Below are 10630 nucleotides of genomic sequence, written 5' to 3' on the forward strand. Positions count from 1 at the left end.
CGTGTTTGCACCAGAAAGAAGGCAAAGAATCTAATTAAGTATAAAGAAGACAAATCATCCGAAAGTGTTAAAGATTACTTGCGTTTGATGTAAAGCCAAAAGCCTGCTTGCTCAAGTCGAATGGATGTTCAGAATGCAAACGTTGGCAGTGCTGGAAATCACGGAGGATAACACTGTGAATTAGGCGTGTGCTCAGAAAGTTGGGGTGGGGGGGGCGGGGTGCATTGTTGGCTCAGTCTTAACACACCTGAGTTTGCTCCAGTGTGTTGTTCCTTGCTCTGCGCCCGAGTGAGAATCCCTGAGTCCTGTGAGCCAATAAGAATACGCTATTCTCCGTGGCAGATCTCTGTGATTGGTTCAGAGTGTGTCACTGAGAGCACATGACGAACTTGAGCCGCTTGAAATGGGTCCGGCCATTTCCTGGCTCATTAAATCTCTGACTCTCTGGAAAGGGCCCCTTCAGTTGTATCGGATTTATGTATCGGGGCGACATAGCTCAGGAGGTAAGACCGAGTGTCTGGCAGTCGGAGGGTTGCCGGTTCAAACCCCGCCCTGGGCGTGTCGAAGTGTCCTTGAGCAAGACACCTAACCCCCAACTGCTCTGGCGAATGAGAGGCATCAATTGTAAAGCGCTTTGGATAAAAGCGCTATATAAATGCAGTCCATTTACCATGCTCTGTATCCGATTTCAGGTGACAGTCGCTATCAAATTAATATTGGCCAAATTTTTTATTCTTTCTTTTGTTTTTACTTATTTTATATTTATTTTACTACGAACCAAGAATGTTTAAAAACCCCACATATCTCTATTCTGGTTCTGTTAAAGTAAGGCGGACTTGTTAATATAGCGTGTGTTTCCTGTGAAATGTTCCTTTTTTTTTTTCTTTAGATTCTCTGCTAAATGCACAGATCATGTACCCTGTCGCTGATCAGAGTGCTTCAAAAATAGTGCATAACACCCTTGGAATAATTTATGACCTCGCAGGAAGTCTCTCGCCTGACTTCCGCACGGAGTTTTTCGCGGTGACAACACCCTTGTGGATTCTGCACTAACACTTCATTTCGTTTTGTATTTAAATATCATCAAATCTTCACTCAACCTGACTTTGATAGTCTCACACACTTTGATTTTTATTTTTTTAAACCCACTTCCTCTGTGCAGGAACATTTTCTAACACAAATAGGTTGTTTTTTCCTGAATTGTGGTTCTACCAATGGAAAGATAAAAGTGAAAATATTTCACAGATATTTCGATTATTTTCGTGATCATTACCTTCAAGCATCTGTTCGTGCCAACTAGGGTGATAAAAAATGACAACAAAAAACGCAGAAAATGATTTGTAATTAATTGAGGCAGCTGGCTTGTTTTTTCAGTGGCAGACCTTGCCAAACGTAAGTTCAGTATACAATGTTCACGTCGATTTGTGAGCACACACAAGCCTCTAAGCACACGCCATTGTTTTCAGTGAGCGATGAAATTGCTGCCTCGTGAAAGGCAGATCGATATCAAATTATGAACTAAATCAAAGCTAACTAATTGAGTTTGACTGGAATGCGCTGCCGCACGGAGGACGGGCAGAGAATGGTGCCCTGTTGAGTCAGACGTACGTTCCCCTGAAACCGACGCTTAGGCTGATATGAAGTCACCACCACCCAGATGTACCGGGTCTCTCGCGTCCAGAATGTCAGCCCTCTGAATCATTATTTTAATATTAAATACAGACGATTATCGCCGGTGTTAGCGTGCGACCGTAGCGTAGCATTAATAGCGTGCTCGTGATTCAGCACTAATTGCGGTTTGCTGTTCTGCTGCAGGGCGTTGCACTGAAACGGGAGGCTGCGTTGTCTCTAGATGGCAGTATTCTCTATGTAATGGCTAAGTCATGTAATGTTGCTGTAATGTTGTGCATTTCCTTCACTGTATTTATAGTAATAATACATTTTATTGTTATTCATAAAATGTAGCAGTTATTTACAGAGGAATGTAGGTTTAGTAAATACAAGTTTTTGAATTGCTAAAAAAAAAAACGGTTCATTCCTGTACCAAAACGTATAAAGACATGGGGCCAGTTCCTCTCTTACTGCAGTGCTGGGAGTTGTGTCTTAAGACCGCATGTATCGAGTTTGACAGACCCCATAAACCTCCTCCCACCCTGTTCTCCTTCTGGGTCACCCCACTGTCTGTCTCCCCTTCCGTTCTGTGACAGGGCGCCTGGCTCCTGACCCCAACATCGCAGGTTCAAATTCCAGGTGCGGTTGCCACGGTAATTTTAATCCCAGGCAGGTAATCTGAGTTGAATAATGTGTCCCATAGGCCCCCGGCAGTTTAAAAAAAAGGGGGTAATATGTTAAATGTGTAATTTGCCCTAGTTGCCTGCTTCTGCTCAGCCAATAATGCTGCTATGGTGTGTGGCCATTGTGTGGCTCAAGCGGGTAACTGCTGAGATCACACGCACACACACACACACACACACACACACGCACACGCACCCACACACACACACACACACACGCACACACACACGCACGCCGCACACACACACACACACACATGCACACGCACACACACACGCACACCCACATACACACACACACGCACACACACACGCACACACACACACACACACACACACACACACACACACTCTCCCCCTTTGCGCTCATCTCACCCACACCGGCCTTTAATGGCCCGTACATGCCAATGCTCGCCCTGTTCCTCAGTTCCACACATGTCCTTTAAGAAGGACGAGAAGGACTGTGAACAAAACAGCGTTACGAAAAACATTTACCTGTACTGCAAGATTTACCTGTATCTGTACTACAAGCCTTACCTGTCCCTGTACTGCAAGATTTACCTGTGTCTGTACTACAAGCCTTACCTGTCCCTGTACTACAAGCCTTACCTGTCCCTGTACTATAAGACTTACCTGTCCCTGTACTGCAAGCCTTACCTGTCCCTGTACTACAAGCCTTACCTGTCCCTGTACTGCAAGCCTTACCTGTCCCTGTACTACAAGCCTTACCTGTCCCTGTACTGCAAGACTTACCTGTCCCTGTACTACAAGCCTTACCTGTCCCTGTACTACAAGCCTTACCTGTCCCTGTACTGCAAGCCTTACCTGTCCCTGTACTACAAGCCTTACCTGTCCCTGTACTACAAGCCTTACCTGTCCCTGTACTACAAGACTTACCTGTCCCTGTACTACAAGCCTTACCTGACCCTGTACTGCAAGACTTACCTTACTGTACTGCAAGTTACCTGTCTGTACTTAAATACCTGTCCTTTACTGCAAGAGTATGTCCGATAAGAGATTACATACAGAGGCAGAGTGCATGCAGGCTTTTTGGCAGGTCGGTAGGGTGGGGGTACTTCCCCCACGTTTGAAAAGGTCGCCCCTGTGCCGTACCCAGAGGCCGTTCCATTAGGGAACGGGGGGAAATGTCTGACACTGGGCCCTCCTGAACTTTTGCCTGCCTGCCCCTTCGCCTTTTATAAATACTGTTTCATTTGCAAAGGTCACATGTAAGAACCGAAAGGCTTTATTAGGCAAATGCCTTCAGTGTGCATGGAAAAGCACAGCCGATGTGCTATTGGTTCAGCGGAGTCACATGACTGCTGCTGTCTAACAAACAGGCATATTTCGTTTCTTTATTTATTTATTTTTATAAATTTGGTGCCGAGCATGGGGCACCCTAATTTGGAACGGCCACAGCCCCCCTTGGTTCTCCTCCAAAATGTGTGGTGTCACCAGCTGCTTCTTTTCACAGATGGCAGCTGAGCTTGCGTAGGGCGGAGTCTGAGGAAGACCTTTTCCTACGTGGCTTTAGCGTGCGGTACACACGCGCCCGATCCACCAGCAGGGGGGCGCTAGATAGGGATGAAACCCATGACCAACTGAACGCTCTCGTACCCCGAACGACGCGGTCGCCAATTTTGCGTCACCCTGTGGAGGTACCGGCCATGGTCGGCCCTGGCGTGGTCCGGATTCAGTCCGAGGCCCTGAGGCTCACCCATGCGGCACGGCACGGTTCCTTATCCGAATGCTCCACCCAGCGCTCTCCATAAAACAGGCACATTTAACCCACGGGGTTACACATGGGAGCTCGCTTGTCAAGTTTGGCGCGGAGCCAAGCAAAACGACAAAGAAAAATAAAAGCAAAGGGATGATAAACAAATATCCAGCATAGATACGGCACCCTGAACAACAGCTGCTATTTTCAGCTGAAACGCCACCAGGGTCTTCTTCAGGGAAACAAAAAGAGCTTTTATGAAGCTTGCGCACGCACCTGTTTAGTTCTATAATAAACACTCGCTCCATTTAACAGTGAAATATAGTCCGTGGCTGTGTGTAAAAGAAGGGAAGTCGTTCTGCAGTGGGGAGCGCTGACATTTATCATGCTCGTGTTCATATTTAAGTGATTTATGCTGCGAGCGTAACAGAATTATATCTCAGCGATTTATGCTTGTAATGTCAGGTGGAACCGTTTCACTCTAAGGAACAGTTGGAATAACCGGGAGGACTAGTCTAGATCTGGGTTCGAATGCCACGACGTGCAATTCGATCGCCTAAAAATAGGAGGTGAGGAGAGGAGAGCTTGCCTGTCCTCCCAGGCCAAGTCGCTGAAACTGTAGCTGCGCCCTCCGCACCCCCCCCGCATGCCCCCCGCCCCCACCACGGACCTTCTGCTGACAGGGTCCAGCTTGTTATTCTGTGGGTCCTGACAGTGACGGGCATCATTAAAAGTTGATGGAACAACACACCGAAAATAAACCCAAACTCAAGCCTTCACCGAGGCGGCATTTTACCTCAGATTACACCGCGTGTGCAACCGACGCCACTGCAGGGGGCTGTGTGTGGGTGGGGTGTGGTGTGTGGTGTGTGTGTGTGTGGTGGGTGTGGTGTGTGTGTGTGTGGGTGTGTGGTGTGTTGGTGTGGTGTGTGTGTGTGGTGGTGTGTGTGTGTGTGTGTGTGTGTGTGTGTGTGTGTGGTGTTGTGTGTGTGGTGTGTGCGTGTGTGTGTGTGGTGTGTGTGTGTGCGTGTGTGTGTGTGTGGGTGTGTGTGTGTCGTGTGTGTGTGTGTGTGTGTGTGTGTGTGTGTGTGTGTGTGTGTGTGTGTGTGTGTGTGTGTGTGCGTGTATGTGTGTGTTTGTGTGTGAGACCTTCATAGCACCGCTATTTTATGCAAGGCAGCACAATGTTGTTGGTATTGCTCAGATTTCCAAAACATTAATTCCAAATTTCTTTTCATATTTACCAGTTTACAATTGTGGTTTAGTCACATGGGTATACATAAATGGGTATACACATGTAAGGTTTTTGAACAACTCTGATGATATCCGAAAACCGGATATACTGTGGACCCAATGATAATTTCAACTACATTTTAATGTAAACGCCAAACAACCTGAAGAAAAGGCCTTGGAATTGAGATTGGATGTTCTTATTTTGGCTGCAGTTCATTCAGTTACCTGTAGGTGGAGTGGCAGTAACATGAACTCCCCTCTTTCTCCGAATATTTATCCTTTGAATTTATATTTGAAAAAGGATTTAGATTGCTTAAGTTTGGATTATTGCTTTTGCGATAAGGAAATATTCTAAAATTTACAGCTGTTACATATTTACAAAGGGGAAATCTCATATCACTCCAGAAACAAGGACTCTTTCACTTTAATACAGACATTTTAGTGGGCCATATAAAAAGTAATTGCATGAAAAGGGTCTAGCAGGTGGGAATTGTATCAAGTGGCAGTCCAGTTTAAAATCCCTTGGATGCACAATAATATTGGGTTTTATGTTGGTACAGGCTCATAATAGTTTAAGACAACCCTGTCGGCTTAAGACGAGAACCTTAACCTGAATTGTTTCTGTGAGCATGTACAGGAGAAATTAATCCTAGTCCTGGAGAGCAACAGGATCCGCAGGCTTGCTTGTTGTTTTTAGTGTAAAATCGTCAGACAACTTTGAGAACTCAAGGAACCAGGTGAGGCTTGTTAGCTGTGCGGCCAGCTGCTGGCGATCGGTTGCTGGGCGACAACGGAAACCTTGACGACCCCCCGCGGGTTTCCGCAGTCAGGGTCACCCCTCTCGATATGTCAGGAACAAAAAATAATAACAACGCGGGCTGAGGCATCCTAGACAGCGGCACCTGTCAAAGAATGACCATGTTGACAGTGTTATGAATTAAACTGCTGGATAAAAAGCACGGGAGATCCATGCAGCAGTGCACCTGCTGGGAACTGGGCCCTGTGTTTCTGCACTGCCAGCCAAGGAAACTGCACTGCTGACTGTGACCTCTGCACTGCTGACTGTGACCTCTGTGCTACTGCACTGCTGACTATGACCTCTGCACTGCTGACTATGACCTCTATGCTTCTCCACTGCTGACTGTGACCTCTATGCTACTGCACTGCTGACTGTGACCTCTGTGCTACTGCACTGCTGACTGTGACCTCTGTGCTACTGCACTGCTGACTGTGACCTCTGCACTGCTGACTGTGACCTCTGCACTGCTGACTGTGACCTCTGCACTGCTGACTGTGACCTCTGTGCTACTGACTGTGACCTCTGTGCTACTGCACTGCTGACTGTGACCTCTGCACTGCTGACTGTGACCTCTGCACTGCTGACTGTGACCTCTGTGCTACTGCACTGCTGACTGTGACCTCTGTGCTACTGCACTGCTGACTGTGTCCTCTGTGCTACTGCACTGCTGACTGTGACCTCTGCACTGCTAACTATGACCTCTGCACTGCTGACTGTGACCTCTGCACTGCTGACTGTGACCTCTGTGCTACTGCACTGCTGACTGTGACCTCTGTGCTACTGACTGTGACCTCTGTGCTACTGCACTGCTGACTGTGACCTCTGCACTGCTGACTGTGACCTCTGCACTGCTGACTGTGACCTCTGTGCTGCTGCACTGCTGACTGTGACCTCTGTGCTACTGCACTGCTGACTGTGACCTCTGTGCTACTGCACTACTGACTGTGACCTCTGTGCTGCTGCACTGCTGACTGTGACCTCTGTACTGCTGCACTGCTGACTATGACCTCTGTGCTACTGCACTACTGACTGTGACCTCTGCACTGCTGACTATGAGCTCTGTGCTACTGCACTACTGACTGTGACCTCTGTGCTACTGCACTGCTGACTGTGACCTCTGTGCTACTGCACTACTGACTGTGACCTCTGTGCTACTGCACTGCTGACTGTGACCTCTGTGCTACTGCACTGCTGACTGTGACCTCTGTGCTACTGCACTGCTGACTGTGACCTCTGTGCTACTGCACTACTGACTGTGACCTCTGCACTGCTGACTGTGACCTCTGTGCTTCTGCACTGCTCACTGTGACCTCTGTGATTCTACAGAATTTTGTTTAGATCCCCATTGTGTTTGCATCCTTTTCTGAGAGAGAGAGCGAGAAACAACAGAGGGAGAATTTGAGAGTGAGAGAGTGTGTATGTGTATGCGTACGTATGTGTGTGGAGGTTGTTACTCTTTTTTCCAGCTTTCTTGGTTGTAGGGGTTTGTCATTTATGTAGACAGACAGACGGACAGACTGAGGGAGAAAAAGTGACGGAGAGAGTCAGAGACAGGGTGTATATGAGAGAGAGAAAGAGGGAGAGAGAAAGAAAGACAGAGGGAGAAAGATTGAAGGTCGGGGAGTGAGAGAGAGAGAGAAACGTCGGCTGTCTGTGGAAAATGAAAAAGCAATACGATCCGGCCCATCTGCTGATAAAGACGTCCAGATCTGGTTTCAGAACGAGAGAACTGAGCTGGGCTATGAGGCGCTAACCTCAACGCTAACACTGGCAGGCCTTACAGTAAGAGACAGCCTTACGTTGCTGCTGCCATACAGCTCCCAGAGCCCGTACTGGTGTTACCAAGGAAACACAGGCCTGACCTGGGGGAGAGGACATCAAAAAGTGACAGCTTCTTAAGAGACAGACAAGCATATTAGTGTCGCGTACCATGGACTGGCTAACTGTTCCATTCTGACAGCTGTGCGATATTCTTGTGCAGTTCCACTGGAGAAAATGCCACATCACAGTTATTATTAGGGCAGTGTAATGGTTAGGGGACTGGGTTGCGGGTTCGAGGGTACATGAACTGAATTGCTTCGGTAAAAATCTACAGTTGTGCACACCTGTGTACCCATGAGTGTGTAAGCAAAATTTACATTAAATGTGAAACAATTAAAGCTAGGTTGACCCACCATGAAGAATTCCTTTCCGTGCACCACAAGGACCATTGTTTCAAACGTGGATAATTTTTTATTGTTTTTTTACGTTTTAATTATCGTGTAACTTAAGCCAAAATAAATGTGTAAAAATGAAACAGAATTATTATAAAGTGGAAAAAGGTTCTGTGCCTTAATTGCAGGTCTTGACACGAGGAAAACTTAGAGTAGTGTCACTCAAAACTCAGGCTTGCCAAAATAATCATCCCATCTGTCGAGGCTACACATGGTTCTCTCAGTGGAGTGTACCCGAGAGACCCAACAAGGTCCCCCGGTTCCAAAAAAAACCCCCAAAACCGTCCGTAAGACTGGTGAGGAGTTCAGGCAGGGGTCTAGCCTTGCTAGCTAGAGCGCTGCATCGTCAGCTCGGGGCCCTGTCCGCATCCACAAGCAAGCAGTATGTCCACCGGCCCAAAATCCACCCAAATAACATTTGGGTTGCGAACCGATCACCTTACGCCGCTTTTTATTGGCCGGGGGCGTGGAGCCCTGCGGACGGGGGGAAGGCCCGTTCTGGCGGAAGGTTCCGGACTCACATCCCCACCTCTTCCCCCCTCCCCCCTCTCTGTCTCTCTCTGCCCCCCGCAGAGAGCACGGACCTGGGCAGCCGGAGGGAGCTGAGGTCGGTGCCCTTCATCACGTACCTGTCGGGGCTGCTGAAGACGCGGCTGGAGGCGGACGACCCGGCGGCGGGCGTGGAGATCCGCTGCGAGGAGCAGGGCCGCTGCCCCTCCGCCTGCCACCTGTGCAGGCAGGCCGGCCGCGAGGCCCCCAGCCCCGCCCCCGCCCTGCTGGAGGTCAGCCGCGTCGTGCCCCTCTACAGCCTGGTGCAGGACAACGTCACCAAGGAGGTGAGAGGGAGGGAGCGAGGGAGGGAGGGAGGGAGGGAGAGAGGGAGGGAGAGAGGGAGGTCAGCCGCGTCGTGCCCCTCTACACCCTGGTGCAGGACAACGTCACCAAGGAGGTGAGAGGGAGAGAGGGAGAGGGAGGGAGGGAGGGAGGGAGAGTAGGAGTGAGTAGAACAGAGAGACTGAGAGGAAGCATGAAAGAGAAAGAAGGATTGAGAGAAAGCGGGAGAGAGAATTAGAGAGAAAGAGGGAGTAGTGGAGTGAGAGAGGGAGTGAGAGAAAGAGTGGGAATGCCAAAGGAAGGTATTGAAAGGAAGGAAGAAAGACATAGAAGGAGAGAGAATTAGAGAGAAAGGGACCAGGAGATGAGTGGGGAAAGAGAAGTAGAGAAAAAGAGGGGAGAGGTAGAGGGAGTGCAAGAGAAAGAGTGGGGAACAGAGGGAGCGAAGAAGGTCAGAGAGTTTGAGCAACAGGAAGAAAACAGATCGAGAGAAAGGGGGGTTGGACATGAAAAACGAGTGAGGAAGAAGAAAGGATGAAAGGAAAGAGAAAAACAGCTTTGAGTCAGAAAATGAGAGATAATTCAGAGCATGTGCGGTGTAGAGGTAAATATTACAGAAGGTAGGACTTGGTGTCCCAAACTGTCTTATTTTGATGTTCAGGCATTTGTTTTTATCATAAAAATGTGTAAGTTAGCAGGTGTACGAGTACATATCTGTTTATCTCCTAGGGACCTACCAGCTGGTATTGTTTCAGGTGGATATTTGGCTCAGACCTGTTGTTCCCACTGAACATTTGGTTTCTGTTGTGCTTCTGAAAGGCACATCAAGTTCGCAAAGGTTAGGACAGTGGGATAAAACCGTAGAACCATCTGTTTTTCATATTTTTATTTTCCCGTTTTCGTTTTGTGAGATCTTAGATTCTGTTGGGCGTTAATTCACCGAAATAAAAAACGTCACGAGCGAACAAAAATATTTTGCCTTTCCTTAAGAAAATATGCTGACTAAGACTGGGTTACCGTCCTGGAAACTTGCCTGGAAGTTAGCGCAGCGATTGGTCCAAAAATTGTAAACGTAGAAGAACAGGAAATGAAAGTTGGAAACGCGTGTTTTGTGTTTTTCCTGCTTACTACAAAGCCACAGTTAATTTAATTAATCTGGATTAGCTGCTTACACTTTTTCCCCTGCATGTCACAGTACAATCAAAAATAAGTACAGCGATGTCTACAGGTGGTTCGTTGCAGTATCACACATTGACCAGTAGGTGGTGCAAGTGGACTGGATTTGGCAGCGAGAGGAAGTTAAACTCGGGTTCCAGGTGCCCTTAACCGAAAACAACAAAAGGATGTGCCTTGTATGGTTATGCCTCTCGCACTTTTTATAATATTCTCAGGAAAAATGAGTCTGTCCTGCTGTGAGGAGAGAGAAAGCGAGAGAGAGATGCAACCTGGAATCTGTGATGATGTAATGCCACAGACGCACATTATTTATCAGGACAAAGTAGGAAATACGAGCCCCAGCTGACCTTTATTTTGCCGCGTC

General features: G+C 48.0%; 1 protein-coding gene across 1 annotated transcript in view; it reads left to right on the plus strand.

The window, feature by feature from the left end:
- LOC135239418 (astrotactin-2-like) overlaps positions 1-10630 on the plus strand; it is a 383732-nt gene that overhangs the window by 331117 nt on the left and 41985 nt on the right. Inside the window, exon 18 of the mRNA XM_064308056.1 lies at positions 8830-9092. Within this exon, the coding sequence (XP_064164126.1) occupies positions 8830-9092 (263 nt within the window). The remainder of the gene's footprint in view (positions 1-8829; positions 9093-10630) is intronic.

Source organism: Anguilla rostrata, chromosome 14, assembly GCF_018555375.3.
Source record: "Anguilla rostrata isolate EN2019 chromosome 14, ASM1855537v3, whole genome shotgun sequence".
In the NCBI taxonomy this organism is placed as follows: Eukaryota; Metazoa; Chordata; class Actinopteri; order Anguilliformes; family Anguillidae; genus Anguilla; species Anguilla rostrata.